Source organism: Schistocerca serialis, chromosome 1, assembly GCF_023864345.2.
Source record: "Schistocerca serialis cubense isolate TAMUIC-IGC-003099 chromosome 1, iqSchSeri2.2, whole genome shotgun sequence".
In the NCBI taxonomy this organism is placed as follows: domain Eukaryota; kingdom Metazoa; phylum Arthropoda; class Insecta; order Orthoptera; family Acrididae; genus Schistocerca; species Schistocerca serialis.
The window spans coordinates 799,660,245-799,686,539 of NC_064638.1; the positions used below are offsets into that span (position 1 = coordinate 799,660,245).

Here is a 26,295-nt window from a genome sequence, read left to right on the forward strand (position 1 = left end):
TCGTGTAACCACTCTACCCAGGCCAGTCCATTACAGGGATGTTATTGTCGTGTAACCACTTCACCACAGGCCATGCATTATGAACAGGTGCTCGATCGTGTTGAAAGATGCAACCACCATCCCTGAGTTGCTCTTCAACAGTGGGAAGCAAGAAGGTGCTCAAAACATCAATGTAGGCCTGTGTTGTGACAGTGCCATGCAAAACAACAAGGGGTGCAAGCCCCCTCCATGAAAAAACACAACCGCACCATGACACCACCGCCTCTGAATTTTACTGTTGGCACTACACTTGCTGGCAGATGATGTTCACTAAGCATTCGCCATACCCACCCCTACCATTCGATCGCCACATTGTGTGCCATGATTTGTCACTCCACACAATGTTTTTCCACTGTTCAGTCATCCAGTGTTTACGCTCCTTACACCAAGCGAGGCATCATTTGGCATTTACTGACGTGATGTGTGGCTTATGAGCAGCCGCTTGATCATGAAATCCAAGTTTTCTTACCTCCTGGCTAACTGTCGTAGTACTTGCAATGGATCCTGATGCAGTTTGGAATACCTGTGTGATGGTCTGGATAGATGTCTGCGTATTATGCATTATGACCCTCTTCAACAGTCGGCGGTCTGTGTCAATCAACAGACGAGGTCAACGTGTACGCTTTTGTGCTGTACATGTCCCTTCTCATTTCCACTTCACTGTCACATCAGAAACAGTGGACCTAGGGATGTTTAGTAGTGTGAAAATCTCACTTACAGACATGTGACACAAGTGACACCCAATCACCTGATCACGTTCGAAGCCTGTGAGTTCCACGGAGTACGCCATTCTGCTCTCTCGCGATGTCTAAGGACTACAGAGGTCACTGATATGGAGTATGTGGCAGCACCGTGCACATAATAAGAAAAACGTATGTTTTTGGGGGTGCCTGGATACTTTTGATCACATAGTGTATATTATTGATGGTGACTAAAGTCTCTGTGATGTGTATACACGGGGTTTATTAAACTTGTGGAAAGAAACTACGAACTTGAGCATCAACCCAATACTTTTAGCATCCAAGGAAGGATACTCACTACTTTTTTAGCATCAAATGTGATCAGGAATTGGATTACAAGAATTGTGTGACCTGGTGCAGTGATCGAGACACTTCACTCCTATGTGTGATAAGTGTGTTTCAAGTGTCCATATGTCCATCCTTTCAGTGACTTACCCAGGTCACTTCAGTTGAATGCTAGGCCGTAGCCTTCAAAAGGGCCATGCCTAATCTTGCACTTTATGAGCTTATTTTCCATGTCAGTTAACCTCACTATTGAGAGGAATTTTAAGTCTAAACTTCCTTACTTACTCCTGTGGATGTAAATAATAAAATGTCAGCTAGAGTGATCAAAGAAAGTAAGGTTATATGAATTATATTTACTTCAAAAAACAGTATATGCACTAATACTAGAGTGCAATTAAATCAAACAATGGGAAATCCAGGATGGAATGTAAAAATATCACAAGAAGGAAAGTTGATACTCACCATACAGTGGAGATGCTTGGTCACACATAGGCACAACAAAAAGACTTTCACAGTTAAAGCTTATGACCATTGGCCTTCACCAGCAATAGACATGCGTGCGAGCTCTCTCTCTCTCTCTCTCTCTCTCTCTCTCTCTCTCTCACTCTCACACACACACACACACACACACACACACACACACACACACACACACACACACACACAGACGACTCACGCACATGACTGCAGTCTCAGGCAACTGAAACCACACTGCGAGCAGCAGCACCAGTGCATGATGGAAGTGGCGACTGGATGTGGGTAACAAGGAGGCTGGGGTGGGGAGGGGGAGAGATAGTATGGTGGGGGTGGCAGACAGTGAAGTGCAGCAGGTTAGACGGTGGGCAGAGGAGAGGTGTGGGGGGTTGGGGGGGGGGGAAGTAGCAGAAAAGAAGAGAGAAAAAGACTCAGTGTGGTGGTGGGATGACAGCTGTGTAGTGCTGGAATGGGAACAGGGAAGGGGCTGAATGGATGAGGACGTTGGCTAACAAAGGTTGAGTCCAGGAGAGTTACGGAAACGTAGAATGTATTGCAGGAAAGTTCCCACCTGTGCAATTCAGAAATGCTGGTGTTGATGGAAAGGACCCATATGGCACAGGCTGTGAAGTGGCCATTGAAATGAAGGATATCATTTTTGGCATCATGTTCAGCAACAGAGTGATCCACTTGTTTCTTGGCCACAGCTTGTCAGTGACCATTCATGGAGATAGACAGCTTGTTGGTTGTCATGCCTACATAGAATGCAGCACAGTGGTTGCACATATCCAGTATAGTGGCTGTTTTTTCTTTTATCATTTTGGAATTTAATTACTACCATATTTTTTAGCTAGGCTTCCCTACCGGGATTGTCTGTTGGCGAGTATAATTTTGGGACGTGATTTACGCCTTAAAGCTATCAGGCTTTGTTTTGCTAAAAGTGAAATTTTAGATGCAGGATCTAAACTCCTGGAAATTGAAATAAGAACACCGTGAATTCATTGTCCCAGGAAGGGGAAACTTTATTGACACATTCCTGGGGTCAGATACATCACATGATCACACTGACAGAACCACAGGCACATAGACACAGGCAACAGAGCATGCACAATGTTGGCACTAGTACAGTGTATATCCACCTTTCGCAGCAATGCAGGCTGCTATTCTCCCATGGAGACGATCGTAGAGATGCTGGATGTAGTCCTGTGGAACAGCTTGCCATGCCATTTCCACCTGGCGCCTCAGTTGGACCAGCGTTCGTGCTGAACGTGCAGACGGCGTGAGACGACGCTTCATCCAGTCCCAAACATGCTCAATGGGGGACAGATCCGGAGATCTTGCTGGCCAGGGTAGTTGACTTACACCTTCTAGAGCACGTTGGGTGGCACGGGATACATGCGGACGTGCATTGTCCTGTTGGAACAGCAAGTTCCCTTGCCGGTCTAGGAATGGTAGAACGATGGGTTCGATGACGGTTTGGATGTACCGTGCACTATTCAGTGTCTCCTCGACGATCACCAGTGGTGTACGGCCAGTGTAGGAGATCGCTCCCCACACCATGATGCCGGGTGTTGGCCCTGTGTGCCTCGGTCGTATGCAGTCCTGATTGTGGCGCTCACCTGCACGGCGCCAAACACGCATACGACCATCATTGGCACCAAGGCAGAAGCGACTCTCATCGCTGAAGACGACACGTCTCCATTCGTCCCTCCATTCACGCCTGTCGCGACACCACTGGAGGCGGGCTGCACGATGTTGGGGCGTGAGCGGAAGACGGCCTAACGGTGTGCGGGACCGTAGCCCAGCTTCATGGAGACGGTTGCGAATGGTCCTCGCCGATACCCCAGGAGCAACAGTGCCCCTAATTTGCTGGGAAGTGGCGGTGCGGTCCCCTACGGCACTGCGTAGGATCCTACGGTCTTGGCGTGCATCCGTGCGTCGCTGCGGTCCGGTCCCAGGTCGACGGGCACGTGCACCTTCCGCCGACCACTGGCGACAATATCGATGTACTGTGGAGACCTCACGCCCCACGTGTTGAGCAATTCGGCGGTACGTCCACCCGGCCTCCCGCATGCCCACTATACGCCCTCGCTCAAAGTCCGTCAACTGCACATACGGTTCACGTCCACGCTGTCGCGGCATGCTACCAGTGTTAAAGACTGCGATGGAGTTCCGTATGCCACGGCAAACTGGCTGACACTGACGGCGGCGGTGCACAAATGCTGCGCAGCTAGCGCCATTCGACGGCCAACACCGCGGTTCCTGGTGTGTCCGCTGTGCCGTGCGTGTGATCATTGCTTGTACAGCCCCCTCGCAGTGTCCGGAGCAAGTATGGTGGGTCTGACACACCGGTGTCAATGTGTTCTTTTTTCCATTTCCAGGAGTGTATTTTGAAAGCAAACCAAACGTATTACACTGATTGGTGCCGTTAATACACAATCATTCACCAACAGACACTCCCACACAAAGTAAGCCACATTTACTTTTCAAATTCATGAAAAAACAAACCTGAGGAAAAAAGGTATGATTATTCTTAATTACAAATACGATGAAATTAAATAATAGTAATAATAATAATAATAATAATAAACCCCGTGGAGGCCCGGGAAAAGAATAGGCCTCTGGTATGTTCTACCAGTCGTAAAAGGCGACGAAAAGAACAAACCACTAATAGGGCTAACCCCCCTTTTAGTGTGATTAGTTGGTTCAGGACAGAACTAAAGAAGCCTCGGACAAGCGCCATCATGGTCGGGGACGACGCTTGAACCCTATGCCCGCCCACAATGGTAACGACACTGCTAGCCAACTGGAAAATGATTTAAACCCAAATAGAGGTGTTTTACAGGATATGCTTCCTGCAACCACCCTAGAAGGAAAACAAAGACAGAGGATGAGATGGTCAGGTGAAGTTAACAGACACCTCATGTTCTGTTATTACCAAGCAACAAACCTAGGAACCAACACAACTGGATACAGATCACAAGTATACACAACATTTATTACCAGATACCCACAATTAAAATTTTTAACAGAACAACGACTAGCTGATAAGATCTGTGTAATAATCAAAAATAACAGGATACCCCAGTCAGAATTAGAAAACATCAAACAACAAGTACAACAAATACTGGAACAAAATAATGTGCAATCAGAAGAAGAAGAAGAAAATAAAGTAATGGACTCAAACATCCCAGAGCAAACAAACAAAGAACAACACGCATCAATTAAACAGTCAGAGGAAAAGGAAATCTTAAGACAGCCACCAGAACAAGCACAAATAGAACACGAAGTGACACACATATTAGATATAGAAGAAAAATTTCAGCTGACATATATAGAATACAAAGACACAAATACAGACATTAGACCATTCTTGCATAGACCGCCAAATAACCCACAAGTCGAAACAACAATAAAAACTATCAACACAATCATACACAACAAAATAAATGAAAACACAACTATGGAAGAGTTACAACTACTGGTTTATATAGGAGCGCTCACTACACTAAATATACACACTAGGCAGAGATCAGAACCAACCAACACACAGAAGAAACCCACAAAACCAGCATGGCAACACAGGCTACAGATCAGAATAGAAAAACTGAGAAAAGACATCAGACAGCTAACACAATTTATAAGAAATGAAATGTCAGAAAAAAAACGAAAAAGGTTATGTAAAATCTCACAACAAGAAGCGATAGAGCAATTAGATGAAAAGAAGCAGAAATTACAAGCATTGGCCAAACGACTTAGAAGATACAAAAAAAGTGAAAATAGAAGGAAACAAAACCAAACATTCAACACAAACCAAAAGAAATTTTACCAGACTATAGATAACACACACATTAAAATAGACAATCCACCAAACATAACAGACATGGAACACTTCTGGAGCAACATATGGTCAAATCTGGTACAACATAACAGGCATGCAGGGTGGATACAAGCAGAAACAGACAAGATGATACCACAAATGCCTGAAGTGATAATATTGCAATGTGAAGTCACCCGAGCAATTAATTCTACACACAAATGGAAAGCCCCTGGAAATGATAAAATAGCAAATTTCTGGCTAAAGAAGTTCACCTCAACACATTCACATCTAACTAAATTATTTAACAGTTACATTGCAGACCCATACGCATTTCCTGATACACTTACACATGGAATAACTTACCTGAAACCTAAAGATCAAGCAGACACAGCAAACCCAGCTAAATATCGCCCCATAACATGCCTACCAACAATATACAAAATATTAACTTCAGTCATTACACAGAAATTAATGACACATACAACACAGAACAAAATTATAAATGAAGAACAAAAAGGCTGTTGCAAAGGAGCACGAGGGTGTAAAGAGCAACTGATAATAGATGCAGAGGTGACATATCAAGCTAAAACTAAACAAAGAAAGAAATAATAATAATAATAATAATAATAATTATTATTATTATTATTATTATTATTATTATTATTATTTCCTTCACTTTCTCAGATGTTAAGTCCGGTTAAAAATGGAGTGACACGGACCTTGATCAAGCGTCACTTCCTTTTAACTGTACGGTATGTGTTATATTGCATTTAGGAACTTTCGGGTAATTGAACATGTGTCAATAATTACGGATTTCTGTAGTTGTATATATATGTTTGGATGTAGCTGTATTGCATTGATGTACTGGTGGATATTGTGTGGTATGACTCCTGTAGTTGATAGTATAATTGGTATGATGTCAACTTTATCCTGATGCCACATGTCTTTGACTTCCTCAGCCAGTTGGATGTATTTTTCAATTTTTTCTCCTGTTTTATTTTGTATATTTGTTGTATTGGGTATGGATATTTCGATTAGTTGTGTTAATTTCTTCTTTTTATTGGTGAGTATGATGTCAGGTTTGTTATGTGGCGTTGTTTTATCTGTTATAATGGTTCTGTTCCAGTATAATTTGTATTCATCATTCTCCAGTACATTTTGTGGTGTATACTTGTATGTAGGAACGTGTTGTTTTAAAAGTTTATGTTGTAAGGCAAGCTGTTGATGTATTATTTTTGCGACATTGTCATGTCTTCTGGGGGTATTCTGTATTTGCTAGTATTGTACATCCGCTTGTGATGTGATCTACTGTTTCTATTTGTTGTTTACAAAGTCTGCATTTATCCGTTGTGGTATTGGGATCTTTAATAATATGCTTGCTGTAATACCTGGTGTTTATTGTTTGATCCTGTATTGCAATCATGAATCCTTCTGTCTCACTGTATATATTGCCTTTTCTTAGCCATGTGTTGGATGCGTCTTGATCGATGTGTGGCTGTGTTAGATGATACGGGTGCTTGCCATGAAGTGTTTTCCTTTTCCAATTTACTTTCTTCGTATCTGTTGATGTTATGTGATCTAAAGGGTTGTAGAAGTGGTTATGAAATTGCAGTGGTGTAGCCGATGTATTTATATGAGTGATTGCCTTGTGTATTTTGCTAGTTTCTGCTCGTTCTAGAAAGAATTTTCTTAAATTGTCTACCTGTCCGTTATGTAGGTTTTTTATGTCGATAAATCCCCTTCCTCCTTCCTTTCCGCTTAATGTGAATCTTTCTGTTGCTGAATGTATGTGATGTATTCTATATTTGTGGCATTGTGATCGTGTAAGTGTATTGAGTGCTTCTAGGTCTGTGTTACTCCATTTCACTACTCCAAATGAGTAGGTCAATATTGGTATGGCATAAGTATTTATAGCTTTTGTCTTGTTTCTTGCTTTCAATTCTGTTTTCAGTATTTTTGTTAGTCTTTGTCTATATTTTTCTTTTAGTTCTTCTTTAATATTTGTATTATCTATTCCTATTTTTTGTCTGTGTCCCAGATATTTATAGGCATCCGTTTTTTCCATCACTTCTATGCAGTCGCTGTGGTTATCCAATATGTAATCTTCTTGTTTAGTGTGTTTTCCCTTGACTATGCTATTTTTCTTACATTTGTCTGTTCCAAGAGCCATACTTATATCATTGCTGAATCCTTCTGTTATCTTTAGTAATTGGTTGAGTTGTTGATTTGTTGCTGCCAGTAGTTTTAGATCATCCATGTATAGCAAATGTGTGATTTTGTGTGGGTATGTTTAATGTATCCATAATTTGTGTTATTTAGCATGTTGGATAGTGGGTTCAGAGCAAGGCAGAACCAGAAAGGACTTAATGAGTCTCCTTGGTATATTCCACGCTTAATCTGTATTGGCTGTGATGTGATATTATTTGAATTTGTTTGGATATTAAGTGTGGTTTTCCAATTTTTCATTACTATGTTTAGGAACTGTATCAATTTAGGATCTACTTCGTATATTTCCAATATTTGTAGTAACCATGAGTGGGGTACACTATCAAAAGCTTTTTGGTAATCAATGTATGCGTAGTGTAGCGACCTTTGTTTAGCTTTAGCTTGATATGTCACCTCTGCATCTATTATCAGTTGCTCTTTACATCCTCGTGCTCCTTTGCAACAGCCTTTTTGTTCTTCATTTATAATTTTGTTCTGTGTTGTATGTGTCATTAATTTCTGTTTAACGACTGAAGTTAATATTTTGTATATTGTTGGTAGGCATGTTATGGGGCGATATTTAGCTGGGTTCGCTGTGTCTGCTTGATCTTTAGGTTTCAGATATGTTATTCCGTGTGTAAGTGTATCAGGGAATGTGTATGGGTCTGCAATGTAACTGTTAAATAATTTAGTTAGATGTGAATGTGTTGAGGTGAACTTCTTTATCCAGAAATTTGCTATTTTATCATTTCCAGGGGCTTTCCAATTGTGAGTAGAATTAATTGCTTGGGTGACTTCATGTTGCAAAATTATCACTTCAGGCATTTGTGGTATCATCTTGTATGTGTCTGTTTCTGCTTGTATCCACCGTGCATGCCTGTTATGTTGTACCGGGTTTGACCATATGTTGCTCCAGAAGTGTTCCATGTCTGTTATGTTTGGTGGATTGTCTATTTTAATGTGTGTGTTATCTATAGTCTGGTAAAATTTCTTTTGGTTTGTATTGAATGTTTGGTTTTGTTTCCTTCTATTTTCACTTTTTTTGTATCTTCTGAGTCGTTTGGCTAATGCTTGTAATTTCTGCTTCTTTTCGTCTAATTGCTCTGTCGCTTCTTGTTGTAAGATTTTACCTAACCTTTTTCGTTTTTTTTTTCCGAGATTTCATTTCTTATAAATTGTGTTAGCTGTCCGATGTCTTTTCTCAGTTTTTCTATTTTGACCTGTAGCCTGTGTTGCCATGCTGGTTTTGTGGGTTTCTTCTGTGTGTTGGTTGGTTCTGATCTCTGCCTAGTGTGTATATTTAGTGTAGTGAGTGCTCCTATATAAACCAGTAGTTGTAACTCTTCCATATTTGTGTTTTCATTTATTTTGTTGTGTATGATTGTGTTGATAGTTTTTATTGTTGTTTCGACTTGTGGGTTATTTGGTGGTCTATGCAAGAATGGTCTAATGTCTGTATTTGTGTCTTTGTATTCTATATATGTCAGCTGAAGTTTTTCTTCTATATCTAACATGTGTGTCACTTCGTGTTCTATTTGTGCTTGTTCTGGTGGCTGTCTTAAGATTTCGTTTTCCTCTGATTGTTTAATTGGTGCGTGTTGTTCTTTGTTTGTTTGCTCTGGGATGTTTGAGTCCATTACTGTATTTTCTTCTTCTTCTGATTGCACATTATTTTGTTCCAGTATTTGTTGTACTTGTTGTTTGATGTTATCTAATTCTGACTGGGGTATCCTGTTATTTTTTATTATTACACGGATCTGATCAGCTAGTCGTTGTTCTGTTAAAAATTTTAATTGTGGGTATCTGGTAATAAATGTTGTGTATACCTGTGATCTGTATCCAGTTGTGTTGGTTCCTAGGTTTGTTGCTTGGTAATAACAGAACATGAGGTGTCGATTAACTTCATCTGACCATCTCATCCTCTGTCTTTGTTTTCCTTCTAGGGTGGTTGCAGGAAGCATCTCCTGCAAAACACCTCTATCTGGATTTAAATCATTTTCCAGTTGGCTAGCAGTGTCGTTACCATTGTGGGCGGGCATAGGGTTCAAGCGTCGTCCCCGACCATGACGGCACTTGTCCGAGGCTTCTTTAGTTCTGTCCTGAACCAACTAATCACACTAAAAGAGGGGTTAGCCCTATTAGTGGTTTGTTCTTTTCGTCGCCTTTTACGACTGGTAGAACATACCGGAGGCCTATTCTTTTCCCGGGCCTGTTAGAAAAAACATTAAGGTAGTAATTTTTAGGAATCATCATATAGGTTTTTATTATTATTATTATTATTATGCAAAATGAGCACAAATAACAGAATCTCTACTTAACTGCGACCTTACCGGACAATGGCTAATCAAGAAGAGAGAGAACAAAAAGATTGCCAGTCCAGTTTATTTAACATAGATAATGAAATTACAGACAGGTTTTATTGTAATCACAGTGTCTATTATGCACCGATAAAATCGTCTCATCGCTATTGCATGAAAGCACAGAGTCACGAAAGCCGCCAACACTTGGGGGACATTACACAGCCCCCTAAATTTTTAAAAGTTTTTTAAGTCTTTAAGAAAAAAAAATTAAAAATTTACAACACTTCATTAACTTTTAGTCTTTAGATTGTCCATTTTATTTTATTTTATTCTTATTTTTTTCATCTTATTTGTTTCAGCTGGAGCCTGTTTTAGCTTTGCTAGGAATGTAATTTGCCCTCCCATTTGGATGCGATCCTGCCGGAACGACAGGAAAGGCATAGGCATCCAGTACCTTTCTCATAGAATTTAAAAACGTTACACATTGACAAAAGTGATCATTTAGTATGATTAATCAGGATGATCAAATTACATTGTTAGAAAAAACATTAAGGTAGTAATTTTTAGGAATCATCATATAGGTTTTTATTACAGAAATACGTTTTTTTTTTTTTAAACAGTTTACAATAATCAGTCAGTTGAACATTATTCATTCTTGCTCAATGGTTGTGTTGCATACGCCTCCAATTAAAAGGAGGAGAATTTCTTCCATCCCTTTGATCAAATTACATTGTTAGAAAAAACATTAAGGTAGTAATTTTTAGGAATCATCATATAGGTTTTTATTACAGAAATACGTTTTTTTTTTAAACAGTTTACAATAATCAGTCAGTTGAACATTATTCATTCTTGCTCAATGGTTGTGTTGCATACGCCTCCAATTAAAAGGAGGAGAATTTCTTCCATCCCTTTGTCCTAGGTTATTATTACCATTGTAAGATTGAGGCAGACTATCTCCGTTTTTGTTACCATTACTGTTTTATTGTGATATTGTTAATAGTTATTACTGTTGTTACTCGAAACTCGAGCATTATTGCCCCCATTCAATTTCGCTTCTTCATGTAACTGGTCAACAGAATCAAGCGATGACATTAAAAGTTCTACATCTGAATCTGGTACATGAAGTAGCTTTTCTTTAATTGATACTGGTAATTTTGATTTTAAAAGCCATATGGCTTCTTGTTTGGGCATTGGTTCATCCCAATATGCTGTCTTATTTATATACTTCTCAAAATATTTACGCAGTATACCTGCTTTACTGTTGTACATCTCGGGATTATATACCTCACACCTTAAATGTTCTTGTGTTTTTGCTGACCAGTACTTATTTAGAATAGCTTTCTCAAATTCCTCATAAGTATGGCAATAATCTATTACTTCACTCGCCCATAAGGCTCCATCACCTTGAATATGGGTTGTGACAAACTGTGTTTTCTTTTTATTGTTCAATGACTTTGGTAGTATACCATGGAAGCATTTGATAAAAATGATAGGGTGTGGTGTTTTGTGATCAGGTGTAAAATTTTGGAATTGTCTGTATTTTAGTAAACTCTCTTCCACAAGTATGTTAGAAAGAGAACTGGCCACTCACTGTTCACAAGCTACGTGAACAGATTGCAGACTGAGCATTGTTGCCGAACAGCTATTTAGTGTTGCTGCTTTGAGATGTCATGGTCTGTGCCTCTGGCAACTTATTGACACGTAACTCAGTTGCACCTGCTGCGTTTTTTATCACTGCCAGCTCCCTTTTTAACGTATCTACTTCTTGTGTAAGTGTCTGTTTCCATTCAGAAATCTGCTCGGTGTTTTCACCTAACATGTGTGCTGCAGGCAAAGCTTTGTTTGTCACTTTCTTTATGGTTACAGGCAGTTCGTTCCATAAACAATCTTGAAATTCGTCATCTTTCATGTTCAGCTAGTGTACAAAGTCAAGAGTAAACTGATTGCCTTTCTCTACAATCTTCGCTTGTACAGATTTCTCCTGTTCGATAGTGAGTGCCTGTACCTGTGTAGTTATTTGCTGCACAGAATTTTCTAATGTACTTTATGCTGCATTAACTTGCGCGACCTGCTTGGTTACATCATTGACAGCTTCGGGCAAATACTTGAATATTTTTTGCATTTCATCAAATTCATCACTAATATTTTTGAAGTTAGTTTCAATTTTACTGAATTTTCTATCAAGGTCGTCACAAATAAGTGTGGTGACATTTTCTTGTATCTGATGGGCTGTGGCATTCAAATTTTTGTTTACTAATGTTGTTATGTTATTTTGAATTTCAGTGGCCACAGTTTGAAGTTTTCTACTTAAACGTTCAGTCTGGTTTTGAAGTTTTGCGTCTAATCTGTGAGTTACATTTTGTAGTTTTGTGTCTAAACTACCACTCATATTAGTTTTGATTTCAGTGGCTGCAGTTTGCAGTTTTGCATCTAAACTGTTATTGTTTTTCTGAACTTCTGTAAAGTGTACATTTTGTTCATGAACAGCGCGATGTAAACCTCACATCTGTTCTCTGAAAAATGTGAACAGTTCTGCAAAGTTAGTAGGTAATGATTCACTCTGTGTGGGTTCTTCAGTATGTTCGGCCATAGGTGCATTTTCACCTGCCGATAATTCATTATTTTGAGTTTCGTGACTCACCGTGGTTTGCTTGTCACTGTCTACTTCTGATTCTACTATGGGCGGTGTAGCCATTTTAATGTTTCTACTGACTTAGCCCATGAATTTAAAAAAATACACCTCACTGAATTTAATAAAATTGACCCGTTGTTCTAGAAAGCGGCCATCTTGCCGACATTATGTTTTGCAAAATTCACAGAAAAAATTTGCAAGCTATTGTGAGCAATGTTTTTTAGAATTTAACACTCCCTAACTGACTTTTGCACACCAGAGTAAAGGAAAACAGTAATGTCCTTACCTCCTTTTGTACTGCGCTTCAGCAACATCTCGACTCATGGTTTTTTCTTTTAAAGATCGTGCTCCACATCTCATATTACCCAGCTCATTGAAATTGTCTTGTATCTCGTTACAGTGGTTTTTCATGTAATAGATACCAAATTTACAATAATACGTATACATACATATAGACATAAGTCCTGTACTGAGGGAGCCATTTTTATGGTGGCCATTTTTTCTTTTATTTTAGCTTTTTTAAATTAAATATTGAAATTTTGGAATTTAATTACCACCATATTTTTTAGCTAGGCTTCTCTACTGGGATTGTCTGTTGGCGAGTATAATTTTGGGACGTGATTTATGCCTAAAAGTTATCAGACTTCATTTTGCTAAAAGTGAAATTTTAGATGCAGGTTCTATTTTGAAAGCAAACTAAACGTATTACACTGATTGGTGCCGTTAATACGTGATCCTTCACCAACAGACACCCCCACACAAAGTAAGCCACATTTACTTTTCAAATTCATGAAAAAAAAAGCTGAGGAAAAAAGGTATGATTATTCTTAATTACAAATACAATGAAATTAAATAATAATAATAATTATTATTTAAAAACAAAGATGATGTGACTTACCAAACGAAAGCGCTGGCAGGTTGATAGACACACAAACAAACACAAACATACACACAAAATTCAAGCTTTCGCAACCAACGGTTGCTTCATCAGGAAAGAGGGAAGGAGAGGGAAAGACGAAAGGATGTGGGTTTTAAGGGAGAGAGTAAGGAGTCATTCCAATCCCGGGAGCGGAAAGACTTACCTTAGGGGAAAAAAGGACAAGTACACACTCACACGCACACACATATCCATCCGTACATACACAGACACAAGCAGACATTTGTAAAGGCAAAGAGTTTGGGCAGAGATGTCAGTCGAGGCAGAGGTACAAAGGCAAAGAATTTGTTGAATGGCAGGTAGGTATGAGCGGCGGCAACTTGAAATTAGCGGAGGTTGAGGCCTGGCGGGTAACGAGAAGAGAGGATATACTGAGGGGCAAGTTCCCCACAAAATGAGCACAAATAATGGAATCTCTGCTTAACTGCGACTGTACCGGACAATGGTTGATCAAGAAGAGAGAGAGAAAAAAGTTTGCCTGTCCAGTTCATTTAATATAGATAATGAAATTACAGACAGGTTTTATTGTAATCACAGTGTCTATTATGCAGCAATAAAATCGTCTCAGCACTACTGCACAAAAACACACAGTCATGAAATCCACTAACACGTGGGGAACATTACATCAGTCTTTTTAATTCTCTCCTTTTCTGCTTCTTACCCCCCTCCTCACCTCTCCCCTGCACTCTGTCTAACCTGCAGCACTTCACTGTCCACCATCCCCACCATACTATCCCTCTTCCTCCCTGTCACAGCCTCGTCCTTACCCCAACTCAGTTGCCACTCCCATCATGCACTGGCGCTGCTGCTCGTGGTGTGGTTTCAGTTGTCTGAGACTACAGTCATGTGTGTGACTTGCATGTGTGTGTGTGTGTGTGTGTGTGTGTGTGTGTGTGTGTGTGTGTGTGTGCGCGCGCGCATTCACACATATGTATCTATAGTTGATGAAGGCCAATGACTGAAAACTTTGATTGTGAAATTGCACTCTACATACAGTGCAATTAAATTTTGATAAAAAATAGTACTTACCAAGCAGGAACATCAACATGCAGACAAATATAGTCAAAGACATGTTATCTGCCAGAAACAAAGATGCATTTTTTTGGCAAGAGATAAAAAGGTTGGAGGATATGAGACTACACACGACTTTCATTCAAGGAAGACAGCAAAATATATGATTGTAATCAACAATTAAATATTAGTAGCAGATGAGATTTGAAAATTGTAATAGCACTGCAGCCAGGACACCCCCCCCCCCCCCGACACACACACACACACACACACACACACACACACACACACACACACACTTTTCTCAGACAGAGTGTGTGAATGCTGGCCACCAGCCACCCTCATTCCCGCAACCAGGCTAGACCGAAGTTCACAAACTGTGGTTGGACCCCAACACATGCTCTGATTCTTAACAGCCACAACACCACTACATTGTGTGCTACCTCTTCATTTGAAATGCAGTGTTCATCTGGTGCGGCTAAGCCATATTGTGAGAGTGTCATATACTTTCAGGTAAGATGTACAGTACAACTAAAGGTGCATAAATATTTCCCTGTTGCTTGATCAACCACACATTTTCATTCTAGAGGTTAAATGAAAAATTAAATACTATTAAACTTCTACTTGTTCGAAGGAAATAGTAAAGACTTGAAATGCTGAATGACTATCACTCAGTTATTGTGGTATTGAGCTGTATCTCCCCATTGTAGTAATCTTCAAATGAAGGAAATAGGCTCTACATTTGAATGTTACTATTAATGCTTTATCACTGAAAGTTATGTGAGAATTGTTTCCCTAGATTAAAAACCTCTTTCTTATGAAGGAAAAAGCTGAATGACAATGGAATTCCTTTATAATAAACCTAAAGAAAACTGTACTTACTTCTTAAGATAAGTAAATTTTGTATTTTTGTTGTGGCCCATGGTGAGTGGCCTCTGCTGTGGCAAGGTTGAGTGGCACAGTTGAATTGAGGCATTGGATTGTCATCAGGATATTGACCGATGGTGGCTCAAGAAAACATCATTAATAGCACACATTTTATTAGAACACAAGCTGCAGCATTTATAATGTCATTCCATAGTGGGAACGCCCCCTTGGTGTGTTCTGAATGCAGCAAGTGTAGTAGAGATGATGCAGCAGGGGACCAGCAACCTGCTGATGGTGGCAGATCATGCACCATATTGGTGTGACTTTTCAATTGAGGACAGGGCATGCCGACAGATTTGGAAACCCACTGTGATTCACGTAGCAGATGGCAGTCCCAGTGGTGGTGCCCGCCCTTGTGAACGGATGTGTACAGCGTCAGTATGGAGTGGCTGCACCACCCCTCTCATGAAAGACTGCCCTCTGGGGCAGAAGGCTGGCTGCAGCTGCAGTGAGCTGGAAGATGGCCCACCAGCTGGAAGATGCCAAGTCCACTCCTACAGACTTAGACCTAGCAGTAGGCTCTCCCTGGTGGAGCCCAAGTCTTGCAGAGGCTGCTTACAGAACCACGTCATCCCACCGCATGGTGTAGTTCTCAGTCGTCCTCCCATAGATGCTGTTGCCGGATTGTGAACCCTTTAGCTAAAAATGATGGGTATTTACACAGGTTCAATGCGGATATGGTGTGCTGAGGCACTGCTTCCATCCATTTACTCTAAAACAAGACATGGCCAGAAGGTGAAGCAACTGGCCTGCTATTGCTGTGTTTGTCCTGCCTTTCTGCTGTGTCATTGGTATTGCAGGTGCTGGCCCCAGCCTGTAACAATGGAACAGGATGGTGGTATTGATGCATCTGATGTAACGATGCTGTGGTCAGCTCTGCACTTGCAGGCTTCCACAGCCCTTTTGCAACAGCCGTGGCAATGCTGCTGTTTTACTCCATACGTCTGAAAAACGGTGGTAAACTTTATTCTTTATATTTAAAGAGCCTAATAATGCAACAGCAGAGCATACACACAAGGGATCACTGTGTCTGTAGACAATGATTAGATTTGGCACTGTGCAGCAAGTTAACTCTGCCTGCTGTTATGTGGGTCATTGATAGCTGGTTAGACCAGTGGCTCAAACAAGATAGCCTCTGGCAACTGGAGCTTGGTGAAATCAAACCAGTGGTCAGTTAACATATTGCACCAGCCAGCCTGCTTGAGGCAGGCTGGCAGTTGTGATTCACAACTCTATTATTGTCCTTTCATTCTTATCTGGAGCTTAGATGTCAATATGCTGATGTAGAAAGTTTATCTGGAATTTCACATAATTATGGGTCATCTTACAAACACCTCTACTTTGATAGAGTAGATCTTTACTTCCGATGTGTGCTGGATTACAAAGTGGGAGGGTGGCACTTGCAAAAATTCTCACATCAGAGTGCTTACAATGTTGTGAATGCAGTGATGAGGAACTTTGCACACAGTAACAACATTGGAGAGGTTGGTAGAGTAGTGTTTACGGAAGGGGCCTTATGTCCAGTAAAACATAATTTTACATTTGTGAGTCATTCACTACCACAACACAGTACGCAAAGTAAATATTAATTACTCCAAATACACTGACAGTAGTAGCCAAAAACAGTCACAAAATAACCTATATAAAGGTTTTTAGTAAACTATCACAGCCTGCCTCCTTGACACCATGTAATAATTTAAAGTCAAAATATATAATATCTTATCAAATAAGAGCAAATTAGTACCACTTCAGAATTTCACCAAATTCAAAGAAATTATTAGAAATAATAATAATAATAATAATAATAATAATGTGTTCATAATGATCAGGGGTACAATAATGGTTATTTTGTTGATACTGAATAATAAGTAAAATAATCATGACTACTCCTTGGACTGCTTTTGTGAGCTGCACCAGCCTCCTTTCTCTTCCTGTCTAAAACATACTCTTTACAGAGCATTATGCAAGAGTGCTGTGTCAAAAAGTGTAAAGCAGGGCACATTAAATACGCTTTTCCATGCGCTTTATCAGGGGTTGTTTTGAATTATCATCGAGGAGCAGAAGCAACTGTGCTTATAGTCTTGTATATGACCAGTCTGGCAACTGATATTCTCTATTTAATTTATCTTCAGTGGATATTATTAAGAGTAACCTGGGAAAGTTGTATTTTCACAATCTATAAAATTTTTTCTGCAATATTGTGTAAAATTAGGAATGGAGCCTGCAGCAGTGTTGTGTGTAATATGGCGCATTTATATTAATTCTGCTGATATTGGTATATTTAGTCTTTTCTGTTGTTTGTGAGTTTATGTATTATGATGCATAAAATTGTCTCTTGTGGTTAGACTTTTATAATTTAAAACAACACTGTGGTTTTCTAATGTTCCATTATATAATAATTGATTGAATTTTAAAATTAACTGTAGTGAACGGCATCGTGACATCAGAGATGGATACGATCGCTTGCACCGAATAGCTGCAAAGGGCCCTAATAGCAAAGAATTTGTGGAGCCAAAAGTACAAGGATTGTGGCAGATGGCATTGAATGGTAATTTTAGTACTGAGGAGTTGGAGTCTCTTCGGGTAAGACCATCTACAATATTGTCCATAAAAAATAACCTTTTAAGTATCTCATGCATGCAGTTGTTTCCATTGACCTCTACTCCAGAATTTCCTCTCCAACCTCAACTCCTTTGGTTCCATCAGATTCACCTGGTCCTACTCCAAATCCCATGCCACTTTCCTTGACGTTGACCGCCACCTGTCCAATGGCCGGCTTCACACGTCCGTCCACATCAAACCCACCAACAAGCAACAGTACCTCCCTTATGACAGCTGCCACCCATTCCACATCAAACGGTTCCTTCCCTGCAGCTTAGGTCTTCGTGGCAAACGAATCTGCTCCAGTCCGGAATCCCTGAACCATTACACCAACAACCTGAAAACAGCTTTCGCATCCCGCAACTACCCTCCCGACCTGGTACAGAAGCAAATAACCAGAGCCACTTCCTCATTTCATCAAACCCAGAACCTCCCACAGAAGAACCCCAAAAGTGCCCCACTTGTGACAGGATACTTTCCGGGACTGGATCAGACTCTGAATGTGGCTCTCCAGCAGGGATACGACTTCCTCAAATCCTGCCCTGAAATGAGATCCATCCCCCCCACTCCACCAAGAGTGTCCTTCCGCTGTCCACCTAACCTTCGTAACCTCTTAGTTCATCCCTATGAAATCCCCAAACCACCTTCCCTACCCTCTGGCTCCAACCCTTGTAACCGCCCCCGGTGTAAAACCTATCCCATGCACCCTCCCACCACCACCTACTCCAGTCCTGTAACCTGGAAGGTGTACACGATCAAAGGCAGAGCCACATGTGAAAGCACCCACGTGATTTACCAACTGACCTGCCTACACTGTGAAGCTTTCTATGTGGGAATGACCAGCAACAAACTGTCCATTCACATGAATGGACACAGACAGACAGTGTTTGTTGGTAATGAGGATCACCCTGTGGCTAAACAAGCCTTGGTGCAGGGCCAGCACATCTTGGCACAGTGTTACACCGTCCGGGTTATCTGGATACTTCCCACTAACACCAACCTGTCAGAACTCCGGAGATGGGAACTTGCCCTTCAGTATATCCTCTCTTCTCGTTATCCGCCAGACCTCAATCTCCGCTAATTTCAATTTGCCGCCGCTCATACCTCACCTGTCTTTCAACAACATCTTTGCCTCTGTACTTCCGCCTCGACTGACATCTCTGCCGAAACTCTTTGCCTTTACAAATGTCTGCTTGTGTCTGTGTATGTGCGGATGGATGTGTGTGTGTGCACGCGCGAGTGTGTACCTGTCCTTTTTTCCCCCTATATATATAATGGAGGGGAATGGGGTTGTTATCTCAGGTCCGCTGATGTCTTTTATCGTCTTTTTATCGTCTGTCCTACCTCTTTTACCAGGTTTGAGCCTCGTTCATGTGTCTGTGAGTGTTAGAGCAGCATGGTTGAGTACACATTTGCAGAATATACTGACATGATCCTTCTGAATGGTGAAAGCCCATGGTAATGGAAGAGCTGCTCGTTGCTGTTATCAGTATCATTCTGCACAATGTCTGACTCCATCACTTCCCCTTCTCCCCCCTGCGGGTTCGGGGGTTAGAATAGGCCCGCGGTATTCCTGCCTGTCGTAAGAGGCGACTAAAAGGAGTCTCAACTGTTTCGGCCTTATGTGATGGTCCCCTCTCGGGTTTGACCTCCATCTTTCTAAATTCTTCCGAAGAGCGAGCCAATTGGGAAAGGGCGCCTTACATGGTGCACTGTATCCGTCGTGCATTGAGACCTTTAGCCGGCTTTTTCGTCGTTGCACTGGTGTCCCGCTCATTTTCCATCTCTTGGGCGAGGATACATTCCTGGGTGCAATTCCCATGCTGCACTCTGCAGTGTTTCTTTTAACTGCGACGACGACCTTGGACAGTTTTGCACCTAAGATCCAGCATGGTAGCCAGTCCGTTGTGGTGGGGCCGCCATGTACCCTCTTGGTTGTAGCCCCCTGACAACACAGGGATCGCTCTACTGATGCCTGCGCCGTTAACTCCCCACGTATGCCAAGGAGTAGATGCCCATCTCCCTGGGGCATCGGGACTCCCGGCAATGGCCATCCTGCCAGGTGGCCTTTGCTGTGGCTGGGTGGCGCCTGTGGGGAGGGCCCTTGGTCGGAGTAGGTGGCATCAGGGCGGATGACCCGCAATGAAGCGTGGTACATCATCTCTCGCTGGCGGCCAGCCGTCAGCAGTCTCTAAGCGTTCCCAAGCTCACTTTAAGGCTAATGTGTATGACCCCAAATCGTTCCCCTCCCTGGCCACACCATGGGAGGAACGAAAGGCTATGAATGAGAGCGAAAGATATTCGCCCCGGTATCTCGTCTGTACCAGAGCTGACGGGGACTTGTTTGTGTCTGTGAAGCCTCAGTTCTTTGTCGAACATTTAGAGGACAAGTTCGGGGAGGTGGAGGGCTTGTCCAAGATGCGGTCCGGATCGGTGTTGATAAAAACGGCATCCTCCGCCCAGTCGCGGGCCTTGCTCGCTTGTACTAAGCTGGGGGATATCTCCGTCACTATCACGCCCCATAAAAGTCTGAATATGGTCCAGGGCATTATCTTCCACAGGGATCTCCTTTTACAGTCCGATGACGAGCTGCGCGCCAACTTGGAGCGCCGAGGTGTCCATTTCGTCCGGCACGTCCACCGGGGTCCGAGGGATCGTCAAATTGCCACCGGTGCCTTCATCGTGGCCTTCGAGGGTGACATGTTACCTGAGAAGGTCAAGGTGATGGTGTACCGTTGTGATGTCGAGCCATATATCCCTCCCCCGATGCGGTGCTTCAAGTGTTGGAAGTTCGGCCATATGTCTTCACGCTGTGCTTCCGACCTCGTCTGTCGCGATTGCGGTCGACCATCCCATCCTGATCATCCCTGTGCCCCGCCTCCAATCTGTGTGAACTGTGGTGCGCACCATCCGCCTTGCTCGCCAGACTGTCCGATTCTGCAGAAGGAGCGGAAGATCATGGAAATCAAGACTCTCGACCACCTGACGTACACTGAGGCGAAGCGGAAATATGATCGGCTGCACCCAGTGCGCATGACAGCTTCTTATGCCGCAACTGTCACTCCTGCTCCAGTTCCATCTGCTCCAGTCAGCTCTCAGAGTCGAAGTCCCGCACCTGCCCCCTTGATGGTGGGAGGCACTAAACCCACTGTTGCTCCTGCTCCATCTCCTTCAGGAGCAACGCCCCCTCAACCATCGGGGACTAAGGCTTCTTCGGCTCCTCTCGTAAGGAAGGGGTCCCTTGGGGACCTCCCTTCCCAAGTTCCGACCGGTACCAAAGCCGACAGCTGCAAGTGGCTTAAACAACCGCCAGTCCCTGGTCGTCGGAACACACGGTCGTCGTCTGTCCCTGAGACTGACCCAGTGACGCCCTCCCGGCCTGAACCACCAAAGGCACAGCGCGAGAAGCAGAAGAAGAAGAAACTCCCCAAGGCTACCGACATTGCGGTGGCACCCATTCCACCGCTTCCTACAAGCTCTGCGTCTGAGGATGAGGTGGAGATTCTGGCGTCCGCTGAGGACATGGATCTCGCCAGTCCCTCGGACGCCATAGCTGGCTGTTGTCCAGGTGGTGACTCAGTAGCAGCAGGGGTCCCGGAGGCGTAATCTGCTTCCCCAGTCCCTTCACGCCTTTCCCATCCATGGCTAATACCATCCTCCAGTGGAACTGCAGCGGTTTCTTCCACCATCTATCTGAGCTCCGCCAACTTCTCAGCCTTCATCCTTTCCTTTGCATTGCTCTGCAGGAAACTTGGTTTCCAACAACGCGAACTCCCGCCCTCCGTGGCTATCGGGGTTATTTTAAGAACCGGGCAGCTTATGAAAGGGTGTCTTGTGGCGTCTGCGTATATGTCCTTAACTCTCTTCACAGCGAGTTTGTACCTCTACAAACAGCTTTAGAGGCTGTCGCTGTTTGGGTGTGGACGCCACAGGCTATTACCGTCTGCAGTATTTACCTTCCACTGGGTGGTGCTGTCGCGCAGCATGTCCTGGCTGCTCTGATAGCCCAACTGCCGCCACCTTTCTTGTTGCTGGGCGATTTCAATGCCCACAACCCTCTATGGGGTGGGACTGTCTCCGATGACCGCGGTCGTGCCGTGGAGCATTTGTTGGCTCAGCTCGACCTTAGCCTCTTGAATACCGGTGCTCCCACGCATTTCAGTGTAGCCCATGGCTCGTTCTCGGCCATCGATCTCTCTCTTTGCAGCCCCGGACTTGTCCCATCCCTCCACTGGAGAGTGCATCCTGACCTGTGTGGTAGTGACCATTTTCCCATCTATTTGTCACTGCCCCAGTGTCATTCTTCTGGGCGCCTGCCCCGCTGGGCTGTCCACAGGGCTGACTGGCCGGCTTTTACTTCCGCGGCAACCATTGAGTCTCCCCCACAGGGTGACATTGACGAGGTGGTCCGTGTGTTAACCACGTCAATCATTTCGGCGGCCGAGGCTGCCATCCCCCGCTCTTCTGGACTCCCTCGGAGGAAGGCTGTACCCTGGTGGTCGCCGGAGATTGCTGAGGCTATTCACGACCGTAGGCGGGCCCTCCAGCGTCATAGGCGGCACCCGTCTCTCGAGACCCTCATCGCCTTTAAGAGGCTCCGTGCCTTCGCCCGTCGTCTTATTACACGGTGTAAGCAGGAGTGCTGGGAGCGGTATGTCTCATCCTTGGGCTCCCGTGTCTCCCCCTCGCTCGTGTGGTCCCGGATACGGCGGATTTATGGACACCAGACCCCTATGGGTGTCCCTGGGATCTCCTTGGACGGCGCTGTCTGCATGGACGCTGCCGCCATTGCTGAACGCCTTGCTGCACACTTTGCTACACGAGCTCTGCGACTGCAACTTATCACCCAGCTTTTCGCTCTCTTAAGGAGCGAGCCAAGCAGACGCCGTTATCGTTCCGCACGCATCGTTCTGAAAACTACAATGCTCCTTTCAGCGAGAGGGAATTCCTCGCTGCCCTCGCCGATTGCCCTGATACAGCACCAGGACCGGACTGCATCCATGCACAGATGCTGAAGCATCTCTCCAGGGGCTGCCAGAGACACATCCTCACCATCTTTAACCGCATCTGGAGCGAGGGCGTGTTCCCGTCGCAATGGCGAGAGGGTCTTATTGTCCCCATCTTGAAGCCCGGTGCGGACCCACTGGCGGTGGACAGCTATCGTCCCATTACTCTCACCAACGTTTTGTGCAAATTGCTCGAACGTATGGTGGGGCGGCGTTTGTGTTGGGTCCTTGAGTCGCGCGGTCTCCTCGCTCCATCCCAGGGTGGCTTCCGTCGGGCCCGGTCTGCCACGGACAATTTGGTGCGGCTGGAGTCTGCTATCCGTATGGCCTTTGCCCGACATCAGCATCTCGTTGCTGTATTTTTCGATCTGCGGAAGGCGTATGACACCACATGGAGGCATCACATCCTCGCCACGTTGCATGAGTGGGGTCTTCGTGGTCGGCTCCCGGCTTTTCTTCAAACCTTTTTATTGCGCCGCTCTTTCCGGGTGCAAGTCGGTGCCACCTCTAGTTCATCTTACATACAGGAAAATGGGGTCCCGCAGGGCTCGGTGTTGAGCGTCTCCTTATTTCTAGTGGCCATTAATGGTCTGGCTTCAGCAGTGGGGTTGTCGGTGTCTCCTTCCTTGTATGCCGACGACTTCTGCATCTCATTTAACTCCACGACTACGGGAGTCGCCGAACGCAGGCTGCAAGTCGCCGTTCGCAAGGCAGCATCATGGGCTCTGACTCTGGTTTTCAGTTCTCTGCTGCCAAGACTCGGGTTATGCACTTCTGCAGGCGTCGGACGGTCCACCCTCATCCTGAACTTTACCTCGACGGCCACCTGCTTGAAGTGGTGGACACTTCCCGCTTCTTGGGACTCGTGTTTGATGCCCGACTCACATGGGTTCCTCATGTTACTCAGCTGAAGCAAAAATGCTGGCGGCACCTCAACGCCCTTCGCTGCCTTAGCCACACGTCTTGGGGTGCAGATCGCTGCACGCTGCTGCAATTGTACAGAGCCCTTGTGCAGTCCCGGCTTGATTATGGGTGCCTGGCCTATGGGTCTGCATCACCCTCAGTGTTGAAGTTGTTAGACCCCATACACCACTGTGGGGTTCGGCTTGCAACTGGCGCTTTTCGTACCAGCCCCGTGGATAGTCTACTGGTGGAGGCCGGGGTTCCCCCACTGCGGATTCGCCGCCATCGACTGCTCGCCGACTATGCTGCCCACGTGCATTGCTCGCCAGGCCATCCCAATCGTCGCCTGCTTTTCCCTGCCATGGTCCTCCATCTGCCGAAACGGCGACCTAGGTCTGGGCTTTCCGTAGCTGTCAGTGTCCGGTCCCTGCTGTCGGAACTGGGGTCATTCCCTCTTCTGCCTCCCTTCCGGGTCCGTGCACCTACGCCTCCCTGGTGTTTGTCCCGGCCGTCTGTCCGTCTGGACTTGGCACAGGGACCCAAGGAGTCGGTTCCGCCTGTGGCCCTCCGTCGCCGTTTTCTTGCGCTCCTCGCCTCATTTTCGGACTGTGGACTGTGAGACGGTCTACACAGATGGTTCCCTGGTTGATGGTCGCACTGCCTACGCTTTTGCTCACGCTGCCCATGTTGAGCAGCGCTCCTTGCCGGCTGGCTGCAGTATTTTTACTGCAGAGCTGGTGGCCATATTGCGCGCTCTTGAGCATGTGCGTTTCTGCTCAGGTAGGTCCATCGTCATCTGCAGTGACTCCCTGAGCAGCCTTCAGACCATCGACCGCTGCTATCCCTCTTCTCCTCTGGTGTCCTCTATTCGGGAGTCTGTTTCCGCCATTGCCTGTTCTGGTCGTTCGGTGGTCTTGGTTTGGACGCCAGATCATGTTGGCATCCCGGGGAACGAACGTGTTGACAGGCTGGCCAAAGGGGCGATCGACGCCCCAGCTTTGGGGATCGGCCTCCCGGCTCGCGATCAGCAGCTGGTGTTGCGCCGTAAGGTGCTTGGGATGTGGTCTGCTGAGTGGCGAGGCATGACAGCGCCTAATAAACTGCGGGCTGTCAAGGAGACGACCGATGTGTGGCGCTCCTCCCTGCGGTCTTCTCGCAGGGACTCTGTTATCCTGTGTCGCCTCCGCATCGGCCATACATACCTGACGGACGGCCATCTTTTGTGTCAGGAGGATCCCCCCCTGTGTCGGTGTGGGTCCCAGCTGACGGTCGCCCACATTTCATTGGAGTGTCCCCGACTGCGCACCCTCCGGCAGTCTTTTAATCTGCCGGGCACTTTGCCTTTGATTTTATGCGACGATGCCTCCATGGCTGACAATGTTTTACATTTTATCCATGCTAGTCCTTTTTATGGTTCTATTTAGGGGGTCCTGCACCTTTCCCTTTCTGTGTCTTTTGTCCTCGCGTCTCCCAATATTTGTTTTGTTTTGGTGTGTCGTCGGATGGTTGACTCTTTCCCTTTTTTTTGTTCTTGTGGTCAGTCAACCAGTCTCCGGCCATCTTCTTTTCTTCTGTTTCTTTCTGTCTGGTGTTCGTCTGTACTCTTCTTTTCTGTAGTGTTCGTCGCCTAATTTGTGTTCTTTAATGCCTTGGGGGGGGGGGAGTCTCCTCCCCCTTGGGGTTTTATCTGCTCCGCGACTTTATGTCTCGCCTGTTTTTGGAATGGGGGACTGATGACCTTAGCTGTTTAGTCCCCCTTAAACTTCCCAACAACCACCACCACCACCACTTCCCCTTCTTGCAACAGTTATGCAATGATTTTGAGGAAAAGTATCTCCATCATCAGCAGGTGTGATGGTGGTACTCCAAGGAGATACCGCATACCCAAATTGGAAGAGGCTGTAATGCATCTCGTTGAAGAGAACCCATCAACGAGTACACAAGCTATTTCTTTGCCATTAAAGAGTGGAACTATAAAACAAGTGATTTATTGGGTCACATCCAATCAGTTAAGTTACTTGTAAAAGTGATCGCATTTCCAACATATTTTCAAATGGTTGTAGCACGGAGACAGCGCATTTTGATGCATGGGTCCCAATTCTTCTTCTTAATAACGAACTGAAGGTTAAATTACAAATAGCCATTGTATGTTGCGTGGTGAAAGGTTTTATATACCAATATTGAAATGATGAATATTGAAATACTGTCCCATCCCCTTCTCTAATTGAACAAGGGAAACATTCCATCTGCATGCATCAATAATTGTTCTAGTCTCTCTTAATTTTTTTCGTGACTCCTGAGCAAGATGTATGTTGGAGGTAACAGAATTTTCTTCATTGTCTTTAATGTACCGTACAGAATTTCATGAGAACATCAGTGACCTTCTTCCAATGGTTTGTACTTTAAGTTCCCTCA

General features: G+C 44.4%; 1 protein-coding gene across 2 annotated transcripts in view; it reads left to right on the plus strand.

Annotated features, from left to right (window-relative positions):
- Positions 1-26,295, plus strand: part of LOC126483902 (alpha-2-macroglobulin receptor-associated protein) — an 83,535-nt gene that overhangs the window by 47,439 nt on the left and 9,801 nt on the right. For both annotated transcript variants that reach the window (XM_050107181.1, XM_050107173.1), the window contains exon 6: positions 17,797-17,953. In XM_050107181.1, coding sequence (XP_049963138.1) covers positions 17,797-17,953 — 157 coding nt within the window. The remainder of the gene's footprint in view (positions 1-17,796; positions 17,954-26,295) is intronic.